This window comes from Mixophyes fleayi, chromosome 2, assembly GCF_038048845.1.
Source record: "Mixophyes fleayi isolate aMixFle1 chromosome 2, aMixFle1.hap1, whole genome shotgun sequence".
NCBI lineage: Eukaryota > Metazoa > Chordata > Amphibia > Anura > Limnodynastidae > Mixophyes > Mixophyes fleayi.
Window position 1 is genome coordinate 197,006,658 of NC_134403.1, and position 21,865 is coordinate 197,028,522.

General features: G+C 37.6%; 1 protein-coding gene and 2 long non-coding RNA genes across 4 annotated transcripts in view; 2 read left to right on the forward strand and 1 right to left on the reverse strand.

The window, feature by feature from the left end:
• Nucleotides 1-666: 666 nt before the first annotated feature.
• On the forward strand, nt 667-1,967 carry LOC142140279 (uncharacterized). Its single transcript, XR_012688371.1, has 3 exons — nt 667-740; nt 859-1,657; nt 1,881-1,967. It is a non-coding gene; the product is annotated as an uncharacterized LOC142140279 (long non-coding RNA).
• Nucleotides 1,968-4,781: 2,814 nt separating this feature from the next.
• LOC142138542 (uncharacterized) lies at nt 4,782-8,787 on the reverse strand. Its single transcript, XR_012688048.1, has 3 exons — nt 8,702-8,787; nt 5,369-5,445; nt 4,782-5,239 (listed from the first exon to the last, which is right to left on the reverse strand). It is a non-coding gene; the product is annotated as an uncharacterized LOC142138542 (long non-coding RNA).
• CLTC (clathrin heavy chain) overlaps nt 7,750-21,865 on the forward strand; it is a 76,112-nt gene continuing 61,996 nt past the window's right edge. The window contains exon 1 of one of the 2 annotated variants that reach the window (XM_075195292.1): nt 7,750-8,180. In XM_075195292.1, the coding sequence (XP_075051393.1) occupies nt 8,139-8,180 (42 nt within the window). In that variant the 5' untranslated portion in view covers nt 7,750-8,138. The remainder of the gene's footprint in view (nt 8,181-21,865) is intronic. The other variant, XM_075195293.1, reaches the window with a different exon arrangement.

Below are 21,865 nucleotides of genomic sequence, written 5' to 3' on the forward strand. Positions count from 1 at the left end.
ATTTTCCATCTCTTTCTCTCTCTCTCGTTATTTTTCAGTTTAATGTAGATCAACCACATTGTGTGGCTACATTAGTACTTAAAAAAATGTCTCCTAGAGAGGCAATGGTAATATTATAAGCACATAACTGAGATGAATAACTGTTTATCTGCATTTATCTCCTAGCCGACAAAAAGCAATTGTAAATTAGGTATTGCACATCCATTTTAAAATAATTGTAATAATATGTTCCTTTTGTTTTCCAAACAATTAACAGCTCACAAGAAGAGAAGAGTGACTGAGGAAGACGTGTCAGAGCACATTGTAGATGTCCATCAAGGTAATTGTAGTTAAGCTTGTATTGTTTTGGGTGTTGTTAACATGCAGTATTTTTTAACAACTTTGTCCATTATTTTTCAAGAAAGATCATATATATATATATATATATTGATAATGATAAGTAAATAACCTCTTTCTACTTTATTATTATTTACCGAAGACCGACACGTTGAAGAAATTCCAGATCGGGGAACATCAACCACGTATGCTGGAAGTCCAGAAGGTATTGTTTGTTAAAAATGTGGGAGATATATATATATATATATATATATATATATATATATACATACACCAAAAATATATATAGGTTTTACATTTTTTGTTTGATTTAGAATCCATTCCTCAAGGTGTTGTAACACCGCTCACCATGTATCAGTTGCCTGATGCAATGGAAGAAATAGCATCTGTTGTCTCTGAAACGGGTGAATATAAAATGAATTATAGAAATGGTTTAATAAATACATGCGACAGTAAATTTTATAATTTTAAACAGTATTTCATTGGTTAATATTTTTTTTTTATTAATGTTTGTCTGTACAGAAGCAATTGACCATGATAGTGATTCATCGACATTTTCTCCTGCTGAAAATTCAGTCCACGAAGATGCTGCAACAAGATTTGAGATGTTCCAAGAAACCTTCACCAGCCTTCAAGTTCCAGCCACCGAAGGTGAAGGTCCATCTCAAGCAAAGCTACCCTCCACAGGCACCAGTCTTCCAACACAAGCGGTGCACAGTCTACCAGAAGAAAGCACTCGGTTTGATTTAATCGCAAACTTCGCTAGACAGATGGAAGGAAGGCAGGAAACATCTCGGTGAAATATGGAAGACAGAGTCCGTAGAATTGGTGATTCGGTAGACCGTTTGACGTCTGTTGCGGAAGAGGTACGAAGCTCCCGTAATGCCACCAATTTATTATTGGAGCGAATGGTCTCAATCCAAGATGATATTGCAGCATCTCTGCGCTTGAAGAACACCATTCAAGTGCTAATGACACTATCAATGGAACAGAATACAGCACTCCATTATCAGATGAATCAGTCCATGGCACAGATGAATGTTCAACAACAGCAACAAACAATACATTTCGTGTCAACGCATTTTCAAACCATTTTGGAAGAGCTAAGGGTCCCGGCGAGGCCAGGGCAATGTTTCACTTTCTTTCCCCGATTGGAATCTTTCTGGACTGGTTCCCCCCACACCACAGCAGAAGACGTCAATGGACCTGAACACCCCCGTGGTGTAATTAAGAATACCTGAGAAGAATTCCTGGAAGAAGAGGCCGAAGAGAAAACCATCAACCCGGTGTCAGAAGAGGAAGAAGGCTGTTTGTGAATAAAGTAATATTAAATAAACTGTATTGTGTCTTTTTTTTTGTTTCTGGTTCCATGAATATTTGTCCTTTCTTAAGTAATATTAAGTATTATTATTTTTTCCTTTCTAAAGTGAAATTATATTATATTAAATATTTGACATCTTGACAAATATTGAAACATTGTTTATGTTTTCAATGTTCATGTTAATGTATCCTCTTAATTGTTTGTTCTTTTACTTTCATTTTAGCTAAACCCGATATATCGCTGACTAGACCCAGGATAAACAGAAAGATAGAAGATATCATCAACCCCTTGAAATCATACATTGTTACTGCAAAGGTATTTTGGCTTAAAGTAATATCTCTGTCTTTATATATCTATCTTTCTACTAGTCGGCATATATATATATATATATATATATATATATATATATATATATATATATATATATACATATATATATATATATATATATATATATATATATATATATATATATATACATACATATATATATATATATATACATACATATATATATATATATATACATACATATATATATATATATATACATACATATATATATATATATATATATATATATATATATATATATATATACACAAGACAGAGATCTTGGTTTAAAAAATATTGTTCATCTTTTTTGTCATTAGACACGAGAAGAGTGTACAATGTGAAGAAATTCTGAACCACATCCGGCAAGAACGTACTGAAAAGTTTACTTGGTGAGTTTGTTTCAGTTTATTCATGGTTTTTATATTTGTGTTTTTTTTACATGATTTTGTTCCCGTAATGGAAGCGGTATGATGTGACCAATGGACGATGATCTATAAATGATTATATTTGAGTCCAAGACTGATCCTTCCTTTTTTTAAAAATAAGATTTTTTTAAAAAATACCCGAAACAGTTTTCACATGCACATTTTTCTTTTGTGTTTACAATGAGAGCGACTGTCAAGTTTACCCTTAATAGCAAAGAACCTGAAACACACCACTGAAGGCATGTAAAGATTGAAGGCAATAATTATGTAAAGTTTTATGTATTAGAAATAGAGATATACATACATATGTAATGAAATTACCAGATGTGAATGCATAGGATAGTTTGTCACTTCTGAATTAAGTTAAAATACCAAAATTTTGTGAAACAACAATGTACATGTATTTTTTGTTTAACAAACAAATAATTTTTAGGGTAACATATTAGTTCTTTTACATAGATAATATAGTCCCCCTCCCCCCCCCCCAAAATGAAAAAATAGAGGTGGAATTATATCAATCACAACAGCTTAATGACCCCCAATGATATATTACAAATACCCATCTAACTCCTCCATATTGTATTGGTTACTATAAAATTGTGAATTCAGTGCAGCTTTAACATATTTTCTGTTTGATTTGTTACAGATATCATTGAAGAATACGTAGATGTCACTGACAATTGACTGAAAGCAAAGTAAAGGCACCGACATAGAAGATTGTAAATGTCATATTCAATAAAAATTTGAAAGAAAATTGTTTTTTATTTTAATAGATAGATAAACCTTAACACAAATTCTGTATAAATAAAACTAAAAAATTGTACTCATTTAGAAAAGTCACAATACAGTTGTGGTGGTAGACTGCTTCACTGTAGACGTGTATTTTTCAGTTCAGGTATTCTAAAAAAAGGTTGATGGGCACTGCCCCAACTCACATAATAGAGGTCAATGTTGAGTAGGTAAGTGTTTGGTCATAAAACCAAAATAAGTTTGGGTGTAATCACTATCATTAATTCATATTAATATAGCTGTTTGGTCGATTTATATTTTAGGGGCATATTCAATTGGCGTTTTCCGCCGCAGAAAAAGTATTGCCGTTATTACGGTAATACTAAGCCGGATTTTAGCTCGCGGCTCCCTGAGCGAGGTCAGTTTACGTGAAGAATCTCAGAGATGTACTGGTCACTTATTTGAATGAAATATTATTATAATTTCTTTTTTTTAAATTTAGCTTAAATTATGGAAAATGTATTATTCATTTTTTGGTACACCTCACTCTGATATCAGAAAACAGCTGCTCCATGCTGATACATTTCATTGTTTGGGAGATCTTAGAAATTTATTTAATTTTGTCATTAAAAAAAATAAAATAAGGGTCAGTAATTTTGTCAAAACAATTATGTTATCATTTGACAAATCCAGTTCACATCATTCCGTTACATATAACTTTCAAACAATTTAACACTGTGTAATGGCAAAAAAATAACACATACTCTCCATGGCTGATTTATTCTTACCCATGATCATGCAATGAAACAAAATATCCAAAATATTAGCCGCTCGGCTCATCTTCCTTTCTCGCCGCTCCTCTTCTGTCTCCCCCCTCTACCAAACCCTTCACTGGCTCCCCTTCCCCTACAGAATCCTGTTCAAGCTCCTCACTCTTACATTCAAGGCCCTCTCCAACTCCACTGCTCCCTACATCTTCAAACTCATCTCCATTCACGCTCCATCCCGCCCTCTGCGTTCGGGCAATGACCGTTGCCTCTCTTCCCCCCCCTGGTTACCTCCTCCCACGCTCGTATCCAAGACTTCTCCCGCGCTGCCCCCCTCCACTGGAACCAGCTCCCCCGCTCCATCAGAACATCCCCCAATTTGTCCAGCTTCAAACGGGCTTTAAAAACCTACCTTTTCTTAAAAGCCTTCCAGTCTCCCACTTACTTCCCTCCTTGTCGTTCTCCTCTATCCCCCTCTTCCCCCTTCCCCATCTCAGCCTCTGTTCTCCCCCTTTCCTCCTCCAATCCTTGTGTCTCTGTCCGTCCAACCCCCCCCTTAGATTGTACGCTCCTTCGAGCAGGGCCACCTCTCCTCCTGTTCTCCACCACGTTAACTCTGCTCTCCAGCTGCTCAGCCTCTTCCATGAGGTCCTTCTGCCCTTCTAACCCCTCTTTCTACTCTCTCTACCCCGCTCCTGTAATCTAGCTGTACTTTGAGCTTCCTGAGCTACTGTGCTTTTTGTTAACTGTACCGTGCTGTCTCACCCTGTACTGTAATACTGTCTGTCCCTGTACGGCGCTATGAATGCCTAGTGTCGCCCTATAAATAAAAATTAATAATAATAATAATCCTCCTTGGTGTGAGCATCATTCCTGTATATTGGATGACAATAGCATATTTTTATTATTTCACACTTTCTTTAACACATGAATATTCATTTAGGGCTAAAAATTCTAATTACTTACATGAAAAAAATCTTCTATTACACGTTGTCGTACCTGAGTTCCGAGCTCCACCACTTGTCCTACCTCAGTAGAAAGGTCCAAATCCAAAGAAATCTCTGGATCTATATCAACCTCCAATTGGTTTGCAATACAAATATTGTGCAGAATAGCACAACCAATAATTATATCACAAACTTCAGATATAAAAAGCACACCGCCGGACCTGTCTAATCAGCGAAACCGACTTTTAAGGGCACCAAAAGTTCTTTTAATAACACCCCTGGTACTAATGTGTGGTGCTTGGTACCTTTTTTCTTCTGCAGATACAGGATTGCTTAATGGAGTCAGCAACCAGGACTGGCTTCCATATCCTGCGTTTCCTGAAAAAAAAATACACATTACATTAACATTAGCACTGTCATCATCTTAACCTTTTTTTTTTAGCTCAATTTATTTCTTTTAGTAAAGAGTACATTGAAAAAAAAAAACATAAAAAAAATTGTACTTACCAAGCAGCCAGCCATGCGGAAAGGATCTTGCTTCAAAATGTTCAGAACAACTATGACTGTTGCAAGATGTGATGAACCTAGAAAACCGACAACAACATTGGTGATTTTTTTTGTTTGGCATCACAAACCATCTGAACATTTATGGAAGTGTTTTAGATTACGAAAACTTTCTTCCATTCGGCAGGGTGGTGTAAGTGCAATGTGGGTGCAATCAATTGCACCAGGCACATTGGGCATTTGAGCCAAAGCATAAAAATCAGCTTTGAGCTCACACCACTCATTGGCACACTGCGGAAATTAATATAATGTGCAATGTGCTTTTTGAGGGCTTTTATGACCTGATCCTAGTAAAGGTGGGTTGAGAAAACCCGGCAATAAGTACCAAGGTGGGCTGAAATGTTCCTGAAGCCAAAAAATGCAAAGCACCAAGCATTTTGGCAAGTCCAGGGACTGCTCGGTTTGTAGTGGCACGAGGTTCCAGGTCCTCTTTTACAATCTCATACAGATTGTAAATTGCTAAGGAGGATAGGCGATAAAGTTTTCTCACCTCCTTCTCGGGCAATCCATCAAGCAAGCGCTTGTTGCGGTACAGATGTGGCCTGGGGATTCTAGTCCTACTTGCCTCAATTGACGTGTACAGCCACACTGTGTACAAGGATATTACTTTGTTTGAAGTGATTGAAGTGATTAATTTATATGTAAATTTAGCTAATTTTTAAATGACAAACAATACAAAACAAATAATACAATACGTGTCCTTGGAAATACTCGATAATCCAGCAGAAATCACTTCAGTAAAATGCAGAAGGTGGTTTGCCCCAAAAAATTACTCAGCCAACAGTTCTTTCTCAAAAAAGCTGTCCTTCACCACTGTTAACTCAAGTGATTAGAAAAAAAAAGTGTGTCTGTTCTATTTAAAATAAAGGACTGCACCATTAATCAATATTTTTCAAAAGGGAAACAAGTAAACTTTTATATTTATCATGCTTTTTTAAAATATATTTCATCATTTTGATTTTTAAATTTAATAAGAAATAACTTAGTTACATTTTTTTTCTTTATTACCTGTTATTTAAAACTTTAATTATTTTTTTTTTAGCACACCCCAAAGAGGTGTGAGATAAAACAGCATATCGGCCTATTTAATGTACCGCGTTAAAAACAATTGAATAGCTTTTAACGCGGCTGCCTCTCACCCACTCTATACTTTCAATAGACCTTCTAATTGAGGGCAATAGGACCGTTTGAGGAAAAAAAAAGGTGCATTACAAATGGAATTGAATCGCGCGTAAAGTTAACCCGCTCGAAAATTATAAAAAAGTGTGTTAAAATGAATTAATGCAGTGTTAAAAAAAAAAACACGGTCAATTGAATACCCCCCTATATGTCCTTTTTACCCAGATTATCCACTATTTACCTACACGAATACAAGAAGAATGTATTTGCTGGACTTGCCCTTTAGTAAAACAGATTTGTGCTGTCATCCATTCATCACTAATTTTAGGACAGGCATGAAGTGTCTGTATGGATTATACTGCTAGGTGAGCAATTCCCCAATTAAAAATAAATACAAAAAAAGCTTATTTATAACAACTTCGGCAACAATGTTCCACATATTTTCATATTGGTGAGACAGTGTCGAAAAATATAGATAGGTCTCTTTGGCTAATGAATAGATGTAAAAGTATTTGATTAACTTATATTACTGAAAGTTCCAGTCTGTTGAGTGCGTTGTTCCTTTTCAAAAATGAGTAAATGCATATTGTTGTTACAAACTATTTAAAATTAGTTAGTGTATTATGTTTCAATAAACCTAAGGCCATCCAGAACTGCTTTTTCCATGATCACTTTGCTGCTGGCCATATGTTCATGGGAACAGTTATGAAAGGTATGTCATATTTGTGCATTTTTAATATTATCCAGTATTAACATACAGTGCTTGGAAAATAGAAGAAAATAGTGACAATTACATCCAATATACAGAATAAGTTTAATTGTATTTGACAGTTTGAAAAAAAAAATGGAAATTTCCAAGGGCATGTATTTAAAACTTGGAAATGTAAACGGAAATTAGGCACAGTAGTCAACTATGCAGTAGTCTAGTGTACAGTAATCATGTAGGACGAATTGTGAGGCAGGATATATTGCTGTACAGGTGACTGGTCACAGCAGAACACAGTGACAATCAGCCCACACAGACTCAGCACCAGTCTATATCCAGCATCATGTGACCGCGAACCCAAGGTACAGAGTTTCCGGAAATGATGTCACGTTATCGAGTCGCATGATGTGGCAAAATTGAAAAAAAAGGAAGGGCAAAAGAAACCCGGATGCTTCGCATTAACGCCCAATTGCCTATCTCTAATGTACTACACCAACAGGGCCCACACTCACATCATTGCTTAGCAGCCAGGAAATTGCAGTTACTACTAAAAAGCTGTGGAACTAAATAATTTTGGGACTATAGTGGTAACCTTCCGCCGGGCGTTGGAGGCACGACAGTCAGTATCCGTGCGCGTGGAGGGGGCGGGGCGCAGAGTGAGGTTGAAGCTGTCGTTCCGGATTGCAGAGACAGCTTCCCCGTTTCCGCCATTGCGGCTCCTGCCCAAGAGACAGCCATAACAGCCGGAAGACTCACTTCCACGGACAGACGGCACAGCCAGGAGAACCATTTCATCTGTTCACAGCTCCCTGAGAGAGAAAGGCAGCCGGCGAGAGGCGACAGCCCGGATAGAAAGGAGATAGAGAGACAGCATTACCAGTAACCGCCATGGCTCAGATATTACCCATCCGCTTCCAGGAGCACCTGCAGGTACCAGGACCCTATCCGCCGGCCCGGGGAGAAGGGGCCCCAGCACCCAGGGCTGTGGGAGGTTAATCAGTGCGGCCTGAGAGCGGGTCGGGTGTCAGCGTTAATGTGACTGGGCGAAATGTCATTTTATCTCCACTGTGCTGTGCAGGAGTACTAGGCCGGGAGAATGAATTAACCTCGTCTCCTTCCTCCATTCATTACCTGCTCGCCCCCTTCACAGCACCCATATACACCTTCCCCTATATCTATATAGTCACCCTATCCTCCGTGTGACCTCCGGGGCAGAGCTGCCATGTTACCTCTGCGCTCCCTATCTCCTCCTATATCTCAGCCTGTTCACTGTGTCTATAGAAATCCTGTATTTAAATAAAACTTACACAATATGGTATGCGTGGTCATATAAGACCCTGCTAGATGGAATGCATAACCTTGACCTCTGTGTTTATCTCTCACTGTCGTCACTCTACACCCTAGTTCATCATTATTCATTTCGTTATATGGTTTTGCGCTGTGTTCCTTACGTGTTGGCTGCAGGCCTTGATACCCATTCCCTGCTTAGGTCATAAACTGAAGGCGGAAGAGATACTTGCGTGTTACTGAGTAGGTGTATACATCAAGAGTGAGATTTCCAGCAGGTGTATGGGATAATTCATGCATGGACAAAAGGGAGTGTCACTGTGACAGACATTGTGTAATTTGGGTGCAGTAAAGAATGAATGAGCATATACCTTTTATAGTAAAGGGCAAAGATCATTTCCAACTAGGTAATTGCACCTACAAATTTCAGTAAAGTGTTAATGTATGTTCTCTGAACTGTGGTACACATTAAATTGATTTATTAATTGCAGTTTCTATAGTCTAGCTATATAGTTGACTTCACCTTTTGTAAAGAAAATGTTATAAAAGAATATTTTCATAGCTGGAATTAGATGATGCCTTAACAATGAATCCACACTTTTCTATCTACCAACAGCATACATCAGTACTATTCACATGGGTATTTTGACATATGGGTGTGCTGATAATTTTGAACTTACTGGAAAGCTTCTAGTGGTGCATTTGCTTTGAATGCTGTATGTGTGTTTTTTTTCTAATATAAAATACCTGTCCACTTCAAAAAATGTATCTAATTTTATTCCAACAGGACAGTCTTTTGTATTTAATCTGCATTTTAGAGCTTTTGACTAGAGTCCTTTTTTTTTTTTATCAAACTACTGCTTGTCTATGTGTACCCTTTGAAGTAAATGAGAATAGAATAATCTGTAGATTACCGAAATTGTCATAGCAACAAATATTAAATAAAATTTTGAAGGCTGGGTAGCAGAGGAGTGGAGTCTCCCTGATAGCAGAGTAGTTATGTGTCTTTCAAACTGATACTGAACAAATATGGTGTCATATGAGCCTTTACATAAAACAAAGGTCCAGACCAACTCTGTATTATGTTTCTGGCTTTTTTTATTTTAACATCCAACTCTTTACTGCTCATTGGGTGCTGCCATAGCATAAAAAAAATAATCCTGTACAATTAATCACTTGGCTTGAATATACATTTTATTTTTACATTGATTAAACATATATTGCAGCCAGTGAAAGCAGAACTTTGAGAGGGATTAAAATGTTTCTTTGTGTGAGAATCATGACTGCTCAGTATTTTAGTTTGTGTTTTACATAACCCCTCTCTGGCCATCGTACATTGTATCTACATCACATTTTGTAAAATCACTGGCAGACTGTGGTTCCAGTATTGTGCAAGCAAGCTGATTGTTTCAAGTTCTCATTGCATGATCGGTAAAATACAGCAGTTTGTCCCCAAACTTCTGCTTTGGTGTTGCTATGGAAACCATTTCACATCACTAGGGTTTCCCCAATTGAGCTAACCCACCCACTCAGACCCTTGCATCCAAACAATAAACGATCACTGTTACAAGTACTCTTCAGCTTCATCATCATCATTTATTTATATAGTGACAATAATTTTTGCAGCGCTGTACAGAGAACTCAAATCCGTCCCTGCCCCATTGGAGCTTACAGTCTAAATTCCCTAACACGCAGACAGTCAATTTGATAGCTGCCAACTAACCTACCAATATGTTTTTGGAGTGTGAGAGGAAACCCCAAAAACACGGAGAGAACATACAAACTACACACAGATAAGGCCATGGTTGGGAATCAAACTCATGACCCCAGTGCTGTGAGGCAGAAGTGCTAACCACTAAGCCACTGTATTGCCCAATGATTAGGTGAATACATAATTTAGGTGGCACTCCTTTAAAAAGAATAACTGAAAAAAATACTAGTGCATGAAAGTACTACTATTGGGAAGGGATGTGATTTAGTTAATCTGGTAAAGTGGAAAACCCCTTTAAGCTAATCAGCCTGTGTTCTTTGCAGCTTTGATCTATTGTTATCCTGTTATGTTTTCTTGGTTCAGGGAATATTATCAAGTTGTTTTACAATGTTTCTGTGGTTATGTTTTGTTTTTTTTATCTGTGCAATATTGGAAGCAAAGACACTATGACACTTATTACATCGAACAAATTAAAGACTGTATCCATAAGAGGTTTAATTCATATGTAGTATGTTTCAGGTTTTTACTACTGCTGGGATCTATATAACACATTAGTAGCTAATGTTGGTGTGAAAATCTGTATATTGCTCAAGTTCTTTTATTCTTACTGCAAGTGAATCATTCACCATTAAGTAAGAGTAGTGTGCTAATACTTGACTCATCCGCCATAGTTTGAGGCCAGAGACGAGCAATGTGGGCTTTTCTTGTTTGTTGAGCAACATTCAAAAGAAACATAGAAGTTTGACAGTAGGTAAAGTTTAATGTGTCCATTGAACACATTAAACGTTAGACATTGGACACTTGTGAAAATGTGTAGTTATTTATGTACCAAATCATAGAGATGGAATGAATATTTTGTATGCATCAGGGCTGGACAGATTAAAATCTATATTCATGGTACCTAACTTTGTTGATACTTTGATGTCAGTGGATGCTTATTTCTGTGGTGCCTTTAATTCTCCTGGCTCCTAATTTATACATTCACTACATCCCTGTAATATGTAAATTCTGTAGATAGATTTGCATGAGGATATACATTTTTAACTTGGTAGACTTGCAGTCATTCTGCCTCAAAAGCTATTAATGGCATGGCTATTTAACAATGGTGCAAAATATTGCCTGCTTGTTACTTTCTATTTTAACCCATTGCATATCGCTCACAAAAGCAACGAGATTAGAAGATAAAAACACATTAGTTGAAGTAAAGGTTTAAATCAGGCCTGTCCAACCTGCGGCCCTCCAGGTGTTGTGAAACTACAAGTCCCAGCATGCCCTTCCAGCTATCAACTGGTTGTTTACTGGCAAAGCATGCTGGGGCTTGTAGTTTCAGAACATCTGGAGGGCCGCAGGTTGGACAGGCCTGGTTTAAATGAAGTTGTCATTAACTTTGCAGGGTTTATTAGGGTTTGAAGTGATGTACTCAGAAAATAATGGCTAAATACAAAACAACTTCTATGCATACAAACCGAACATGAATGTATACACATGCCAGTTTATTGGATATACTCCCTGAACTTGTAAAAAAAGAGCATTATAACTTACTGTCTGAATAGTTGACAACCAAAGGTTTTATATTAACTTGATTGGCCTGTTAGGAGGAATGCTAATATTTTACATCAAATAAACAAATGTTCTCTTATGAAGCCATAACATATACTGGGTGATATTATTTGTAGTTCCATGATTTCACCTAGAGGCAATATGCTGCAATTAGTAAAGCTCTCTAACTGTGACTAGCACTTAACATTCTTTGATATCATGCTGAAGGATGGCACCATAACATACATTCTGAGATATCACCTTCATAGCTATTGGTGTACATTCTCTGATATAGTAAAGCACAAAGAAATAGAGAAAGCACGATTGGAAATTTTGCTTTACAGTAACTAATGGTTCTGATTAGGTATCTCCTCCAATGTTATGCAAGTTGTTTCATATCTGGTTTAGAAGCATTAAGGTAAAATATATATAATATTGCACAACTGTCAATATTTTGTTTAATTGTTCCTTTACCCACTTTTGATGCTGTTCACATTATTTGACCACAGGCTAAGTAGAGGAGCTACATTGGTGAACCCATCCTTGGAACTCAATCCTGTAGGATGGATTAAAATGCATCTGGCTGGAACATGGCACCTAAACAAAAAAAATAAAAAATATTGCATTCACTTTCTCTCCTTTCTCACATCTCCCAGTTGTCAAATGAATTGCTCTGTTGATTAGCAAGCTTGGGGCTTTTCAAAGATGAAAAGCCTTGTTAAACCTCAATAAGGCCTAAACAGTAAATGTTGCTATAAAGTGAACCAATGTGTCGGTGAAACTCACTCTTGGAGGTCATAAAGGCCACTTAGTATTATGAATAAAAGTACTTCTAACATTCCAAGTGGAGAAAGTTCCTACGCTAGGCTTGGACCAAAAAAAGATGTTGCCTAGGTGTAAAATTGCAAAAGTAGATACCTGTTAGTGGGCCTTATCATAGTCCTTTACATTAGAGAGTGCAATGTAGTCTGGGGACCATCATTATCATCTATTTATAACAGCTGTGCGGTTACTATTTAACATCACATTCACTCTATTTGGGGGGTGATCACATCTTAGATTGATCGGTAACTGTTGGGTGCTAAATTGTGAACAGGGGAGGGTTATAGACCGTATGTTGCCTTGATAAAGGTGGACTGCATCCTATCAAAATTTCAGTTTTCTCTTATTAAACACCATATTTTGCATTTCCCAAGACCTGTGAGGGCTTTCAGTGACATTGGGGTTCTATTGTTTATTCATTGTCAGGCACCCGACAGTATCGCCTTAATTTGAGTACACAAACATTCCCCGTGCAGGGGTTTAGTATATATTTGTAAGTGTGTATCTCATTTTGGGAGCAAACTAACCAAGCTGCAGGCTAATGTTCAAACGCATAGAAGTTTCTCATGTACAACACAACAAGTTAATTTTAAAGCTCACTAACATGTACGAGCCTGTGACGTGGTACTGCCATGACAGTGGGAGCCACTTATGCTGACCTCACTAATGGCAGCCCTCTACTGTGTGTAGGCTCACTTTAAAATACTCCTTGACCCACACATTCCATGAAAACTAGAATGAAGTATCCTTTAATTATGCGTCTATTATCTGTATTTAAATCAATAACATCTCGAGTTAACATCTTTCTGTTTTCTCCACTTGCACTTGCCATGTGAGGAAAGCGAGTGATTTTTGTGAAAGCAGATAGGACTTTCTTTATATCCTCTGTCTACATTGAGTCATGTAACTGGGCTCAGGCTACTAACACTAATAAGTGATGCAACTAAGGATATATTGTTTGGATCGCTTACACTCTGTTCTTTAGACATTGAGTCTGAAGACTTATCTGGCAGTAGACATGGATGTACAGTGTGACACATTATGCAGGGAAAAGTTTCAAGTGTCCTTATCCACACTCTTTTCTGTCAAGTTTTGAAATGCTGGCAGCTAAACACACAATTACAATGCACAGAATTCATATGATAAAAATGACTAACACTGTGTACTGATACACTATTAGTGTAAATATTTTTATATGCAACACAGATGCACGTAACACATAGCCCAATACATAAACAATGAGCATATACTGCATACAGCTTGATGAAAACAGTGCATTTGATTGTACCATATGTGTGTAAAAACTGTCTGCATGCGGTAACCAAATAGGTAAAATATTGGACACATCAGTGTTTTACAGGTCCTATATATCAGGGATGTAATTGTTTGCAATAATTTTTTTCTTTAACAAGGAATTAACACGCCATATTGGATAAAGATGAAGTTTAAAAGCGACCAAAATTAAAACATTAAAATGGGGATTTGGTATTGGCTGTTCACATTTTATATAAATATGAGTAATGTAATAAAATATGTAAAATATATTATATAAATGTAATATATACAATTATATGTAATAAATGAAACGTTTTCTTTGTCTCCCGGTGTTACAAGTCACGGCCACCACCTTGACTCGCTTCCCTTTGTCCCCTGCCACTGCGGTTTTGTTAATAAACTTATACTACAATAAGAGTTAAGACCTGGAGGCATCTGAGTACCTGTGAGCACATCAAGCTTTACGGTAAAGGCGGCTGCTATAGGCGAAGACCTCTACCGCTAGTTCTGTAAATTTATTACAGGACCGGCAGCCTAACACCTGGGAGAGAAAACAAATTGTTAGGGACATATTCAATTAGGATTTGCGGCCGCGAGTATGTGCGGCTGCGTTTATAAAGTGCCATTACGGTACCGCAACATCGCGGGTTTCTGTGCGCAGTCCTACGGGGTGCGCAGTCCTACGGGGTGCGCACAGAAACCCGCGATGCTGCGGTCCTGGGACCCGTGCGGGTGTGAATCCTAATTGAATATGCCCCTTACAGTGTATTGGTAATATTTGTGGATGGCGCATTGACACATATTTGCTTCTGGCTGATAACGCTAGTCAGCCAAACCTTGTATGTAATGTCATCAATTAACAAGTATCGCATTGTTTATTATTGGGGATTTACACCTCCTATGATTATTACACATTATTACCCCTTAATTATACTTGCTGTGTACTAGTTATAGAGGTTTTAACAATTTAGATGTCTTACTTGCCCACATAATGACTCACTCCCTGCTCTCCGTAACATAATCATGTGAGTGGACAGGTCTCTCCATCAATAAACTCCTCTCCTAAAATACTCTGGGCTGTTGTAAGCAGGCTAATGAGCTGATAAACAGAAGATGAATATTGAGTTCAATAAGTTGATTTGACCCTAGTCAAACTCTTCTTAAAAAGCTGTGACCATCAAGCATATCTTCATGCTTTGGCTATACATATATTAAGCTCCATTAGCATGGTTGGGCAATGATTGCATGCACTGTCAGATGTCATTATTGTCGAACTTTATTTGACATCCTTCAAATTCAACATGTGATATTTTCCATCGGTGTAGATCAAAATCTACTATCTCTTTGTGCGTTGTATGAAACAGCCTAATTAGCATTGCAAATAGAAATTGCCATGCAAATTGCAGTATATATAGGCACCTTAACCTACTAGAAGCACTGGGGAGGATCCTCAGACTTCCCGACTATACATCAGTTACCTTTGCTTGTAGACTAGGATGATGTTTATTAAATAGGAACCCTCTGTACAATCAATATACAGTTGTCTCAAGACTGCCAATGAAAAAATTATTTGGGGGTGTCTGTCACCAAGATTAAAACCATTAAATTAGCTCCTGCAATCAATTATGATAGCACTAAATATTAGTACTGCATGTGATGAAGTCCATAGATTTCTCTCTGAGACACTACGTCTGTAAACCACAGAAATATGATTGACAGATCACAGCAGGTTGTCATGTTGTGGAAAAGTACACAACAGATTTTTCCCTAGTAGAATGTGTAATTCTTGTAAAGCATTTTCTTCAGTCACCTGGTTTAAGGTAACAGGAATTTAATCAAACATTTGAACACCTTTAATGTTATGCTATATTCTTTAAACAGTGCCATTGTCAGCTTAAACTCTCAAAGTAAAAATGTAGGGAGATAATAACATTTTGTGTTCAAGAGATCAAATGAAAATCTAGTAGAATTTACCACTGTACCACATAAGTTAATTTGATCTTGCTGTGAATGGGACAAAATACTGGAACTTTTCTGTTTCTATAAATACACTAAGCATCTACATTTTTTGTGGTGCAATAAAATGTCTTGGAGATGCTGTAACAATTTATTGCTTTATAGAGTGAATAGCATTCTAAACTTTTCCTGGTTACTGTCCTCCAAGGCGTTGTTCCATTGTAGTCTATTGCTGATGTTTTACATACTTTTCTAAGAGGGAATTATGGCCCTGAAATTTTTTAAAAAAAATGCCACTAAAACCAAGGCAACTGAAGTTAGTAAAATACATTGTTCTGCATTACAGGCAGCTGAAGCCCATCCTGTTAGACTATTTCATGATTGAATCTGATACATGTGAAAATGCTGGGACTTTAGCTGCCATGTTATTGTCTCTGCCCCGTGCTACCTGTTTGCACAGTGCGTTTCTGTGTGTCAGTCAGACTGACAGTCCCAGTCTGCTCGGCTAAAGAAGCACTTCACTCCTGACATGGCTACTTGCTGCTCGCGACTGAAAGAGAGCGTGGACATAGTATACTAGCGTCCAGCTCAGTAATACACTGACTTAGAGATCTAGATAGATGGATAAATATATATATATATATATATATATATATATATATATATATATATATATATTGTATCTCATCTCAAATAGTGGCTTTATTTGCATTTTCAAAGGATACCATGCTGGAAAGGTGTTTTATTTAGTGTGTTGGGATAGTATCCTGTAAGCATTGTAAAAGTAGAATATAAATTTACTGTTTTTTTTGTCCTGTTTAAAAAGGTTGTGTGAGAGTCTGTCCTACAAGACCTATATTAAATACTTTTATGTGGTTATGTAAATGATTTTATGTGGTAGTCTCAAATTATATTTAATTTTAAATTTACCTGGCTTGAGCTATCTAGGATATAGATTACAATGTTAACAAATTGATCCACTTGGACCTGCTGTAGTAATCTAGTGGATTAGCCTAATTGTACAATGAGCACATGGTTTGACATATTTGGCCATACATAAGGAGCCTCTTGCATTATTTTTTTTTTTTTACTGCTAAAATCATAGAATTTCTTTTTCCCGCCAGTCTAAATGATCTAGATCAGTGTTTGGAAACCTGATATACTTCATGTGCAGCCACCCAACCTTCAAAACTGCCGCACTTTAAACTTAATTTTAAGAGTGTAAAAACAACTGAACACTACCTCTTCCTAACACGATGCTACTCCAAGACCTGGCTGATTACATTCTGACTATTCCACCTGCCCAGTTTGGTCAAAGACTACCACATTAACTGACTAGATTATGATGTGGCCTGATTATTTAATTCCTATTTAAAAAGGAATCTACTCCATGATAAAAGAAGGGGGATGTAAAACGCATCTGTCTGTAAGATAAGCCATGAGTACAGAGGTACATTTTTTTTTTTTTCCCATCCTCCTAGTTGAGGAGAGGCAAGAATGATTTAAGGAGACAGAGGGAAGATGGGAGTTTTAAAAGTAAAATAAACACCATTATGTTTTCTGTTGTTAACTTTGTTTAGCCCTTATTTATGTTCTAAATCTGTATTTTATTTTATTTCTTTTAATAACATGCCAGGTTTTTTTTTTTTTTTATGGTTTGTCTGTTTTTGTGCTACTGTTGGCAGTTTCCATGCTCTGTTTAGCTCTCATTGCTTTGGGATGTTCAACTGCAACAAGACTTTGGTAGGTTAATTCTTAATATTTGCAATTTAATATTTTTAATTTACTGCAAGCAGAAGCAACACTGCATTAACTGCTTTGGACTTCCAGTTCTAAGAGCATTTGAGTTTATTTTTTTTAACTTTGGGAAATCCGTTGAGAACAATGGTTAACTTCCTGTTGTTTGGTATTCAAGCTAGAGAATGCAGCCCGATCAGCAGTTATATGTCCTTCCTTGCAAAGAACCCATAGTGTCTGAATCAGCCGACAGCTTTTAGCAATATAGTGGGAGTTCTTGTCAGCATATTTTCATGCATTCCTTCCTAAGATAAAACCATGGGTTTTCCATTAAGGTAACCAATTCAAAGAAAGATATAGATGGATATAGATATCCTTTGTAAATAAAAGATAATGTATATATTCTAAAATTTCATTTATTTCTTAATAATGTGGATAATGCTTTTTGCATGGATGATGAGTCCTCTGCGCTCATTTATGAAGTGGGTAAGCAAATCCCTGGGATGACAGGTGGTAGGAGTTCATGTTAGTGGGTTCTCTATTTCAAGTACAGCATAATTACTAAGTACCTAAGACCATGTGCTGCAGCATTAGTGAGGAGTATTTAAAAAGTTCAGTCACGTGCACACAGTGCTAAATTCAAGTTAAGTGTTTGTATCCATTTACTTTATCAGGAAAACGTTTTCATATTAAATTCTATTAGGCTTCATGCACTGCTTTATAGCTTGCCCTTCACTTTGTCACCATTACCTACATTGACATCAGAAGATGCACACACAGTTTGAGCTAGTTAATTTTGTGATGCCACCACAGATGAAGTCTGACAGTGACACAACTCTTGTACATTGTGTCAAGATGTTCTGTCCGGGATGAAAAGTGTAAATGATAAAATGTAGCATATCCATTATTCGTACCCTGTGTGTGGAATTCAACCATTTATGTACAAATAGCTTATTTTCCATGACTGTTAGCCGATCGCTCAGATTATGTTCTATCAATGTCACTGGTGTGCTGCCGTCACTCCTGACTACAGGTGCAAGTGAACATTGATATGGTATTCTTAGATTCAATACGTTTCATCCCCATACTGTAAGAATAAATATTCTGTTTTAGCACTGTAACAGTCATTATACAGTGTTCTCCCCAGAAAATTTTGCCAGTCGCGAGGCATTAAGAATCAGCCGGGTAGGGGCAGTTAGAATGCTCTGCAATTATAATGAAAAATGTTGGAGGTTATTGCCCACACCTGCCAGGACTGGTCAGACTGGTGGTCAGTGATCTAACACACACTGCTGGCTGTAGTGCTCACATTGTGCCTGTTCTAATAGGAGAAACAGTGGTTTATTCTATTATAATAGGACTCTGCTGGGCTCCAAGAGCCGGGTGGCAAGGAAAAACAGCCGGGTGGAGCACCCGGGTGCTGGGGAGATGTTAATATCCTGGCTTTCGTGTAATGTTGAAACATTAACAATTACAGAATCTTTACCCTATCCATCTTATTTATCATTTAATTGCTTTACATCAATAGCTTTTTGTAAACTGATTTCTTCTGTGGCCAACTATTATTCTAAGAAATGACTTGGGAAATAATTTAAACTGTGCAAGTATATTTTTTTTAATTAAATTTTAGGAAAATGTTTAGTGTATTTTTTTTTCTTGGCAACGTTTGCAAAGTAACACTTATTTCAATTCTGCAAAATACTGTCAAAATACTGTTACACTCTTCTTGCTCTGCTTTGCTTCATAGAGATTTTTTTTTCAAGTAATATTGCCATTGTCTTCTGAAACCCATAGTTTGCTCCCATCACCTTTTTGTGTTATGGGACTATCTTTCCAAACATGGAATACCAATCTAATGTGACTTTACTGGAAAGTTGGCCAATAAAATTGATGGCTAGTGGCCTTTTTAATGTGAATCAGCCATTTCCCTTTTCCAAACTATCGCAGTCAGAGCAAAAACTGGTGACGAAAGTGACTTTTTTGCATTTTTCATGAACTTAGTTTTCTGAAGAAAGCATATTGTTGCTCAACTCTCCCTCCACAATACTTTCCTGTGCTCTGGCAGTGTAGTTTGTTGTCACTTTTGAGTTGTAGTTTCCAAAGTAGATTTAGTTTGCTTGTACAGCAACATAAATTCAGTTTGTATATGTTTTTATTTTGGCTGATGTGTTAACATGCATTTAATTTTTTTTATTGGCAATACTAATCTGTTCAAAATGTGTACTCAAATATTCAACAAACTCTATACAATGCGTTTCTTTTTATATTGGTATCAATGGCTGGTTATGGTGTTAATATGGTCTTGAATTCATTTTCCACTTTAATTTCCTAGTAATAGTTAATATTATTTATAATCACTGTGCTCTGCAGCATTGTACAGTAGGGAAAACAGGACATACCTAAAACAGGGACATACAAGGTAGACAAAATAAATGCAGACATGAAAACAAATGGTATAGAGGAACCTGCTCATTAATAGTTTACATTCTAAGTGGAAGAGGGCACAGCTGAAATAAGAGTGTCTGAGACAAGAGGATAAGAGTAGAGTTTGGGGCAGTTGTGATGGTACATTAGTGTGAATAGTATCTTCAGGGAGAAGGTAAGCTCTATAAGAGAGGCTTTCAGAGAGCGCCTGAAGGTAGACAATTCTTCAAGCGGGTAGAAGCACGGGAGAAGTTGTGCAGGTGGGAATGAGGTGATTACCAGAAAAGAGAGGAGGCGCAGGTCAGAGACAGATCTAAATGGGCTGGAGGAAGAGTATCTTGTTACGAGATTTGAGATGCATGAAGTGTGGTGTCGCTGAGGGCCCCCTAGGGTGATTACTCTGATTTGGACACAGGGAGCCAGTGCAGTGACCTGCAAAGTGGTGCAGGAGCTGTTGAGTGGTGAGAGAGGAAGATCAGTCATGCAGCAGCTTTTAGGAAGGATTGAAGTGGGGATAATTGGGTGTCAGAAATGCCAGGAGGTTACAGTAGTAAAGAGTGGAGATGAGGGACTGTTTAAGAGTTTTGGTAGCATTTTGGGTAAGAAAAGAGCATATTCTGGCACTGTTTTTAAGGTTGTTTTGACAGAACGGGGAGAGCGTATAGATGTCTGGAATAAAGGGGAGTCAAGGCAGCGGGATTGGGAGACTGAGGAAATTGTGGTGGTATTGACACTGAGGGAAATTTGATTACTTAAATGGAGTTGCTACCTTCAGAGTCCCACTATTCGCTTTATTGGGCAGGATCAGGGCACTCATATAAAGCTAATCATATTTGCTGTTGCTCTGGGCTCTGTACAGTTATGGCCAAAAGTTTTGCGCATGATACAAGTATTTGTTTTCATATAGTTTGCTGCTTCGATGTTTAGACCTTTTTGTCAGATATTGCTATGGTATACTGAAGTAAAATTACAAGCATTAAAGTGTCAAAGGCTTTTATTGACAATTACATGAAGTTTATGGAAAGTCTCTATTTGCAGTGTTGATCCTTCTTTTTGAAGACCTCTGCAATTCGCTCTGGCATGCTGTCAATCAACTTCTGGCCACATACTGACTGATGGCTGCCCATTCACACCTAATCAATGCTTGGAGTTGATCAGAATTTGTCCACCTGCCTCTTGAGGATTGACCACAAGTTCTCAATGGGATTAAGGTCTGGTCTGTTTCCTGGCCATGGACCCAATATTTTGATCCCTGAGCCACGTAGTTATCACTTTTGCCTTATTGCAAGGTGCTCCATCATGCTGGAAAAGGCATTGTTTGTTGCCAAACTGTTCTTGGATGGTTGGGAGAAGTTGTTCTTGGATGATGTTTTAGTACCATTCCTTATTCATGGCTGTGTTCTTAGGCAAAATTGTGAGTGAGCCCACTCCTTTGGCTGAGAAGCAACCCCACACATGAATGGTCTCAGGATGCTTTACTGTTGGCATGACACAGGACTGATGGTAGAGTTCACCTTTCCTTCTCCAGACAAGTGTTTTTCCAGATGCCCCAAGCAATGTGAAAGCGGATTCATCAGAGAAAATGACTTTACCCCAGTCCTCAGCAGTCCAGTCCCTGTACCTTTTGCAGAATATTAGTCTGTCCCTGATGATTTTCCTGGCGAGAAGTGGCGTCTTTGCTGGCCTTCTTGACACCAGACTATCATCCAAAAGTCTTGGCCTTACGATGCGTGTAGATGCACTCACACCTGGCTGCTGTCATTCCTGAGCAAGCTCTGCACTGGTGGTGCCCCGATCCCGCAGCTGAATCAGCTTTAGGAGACGGTCCAGGCGCTTGATGGACTTTCTTGGGCGTCCTGAAGCA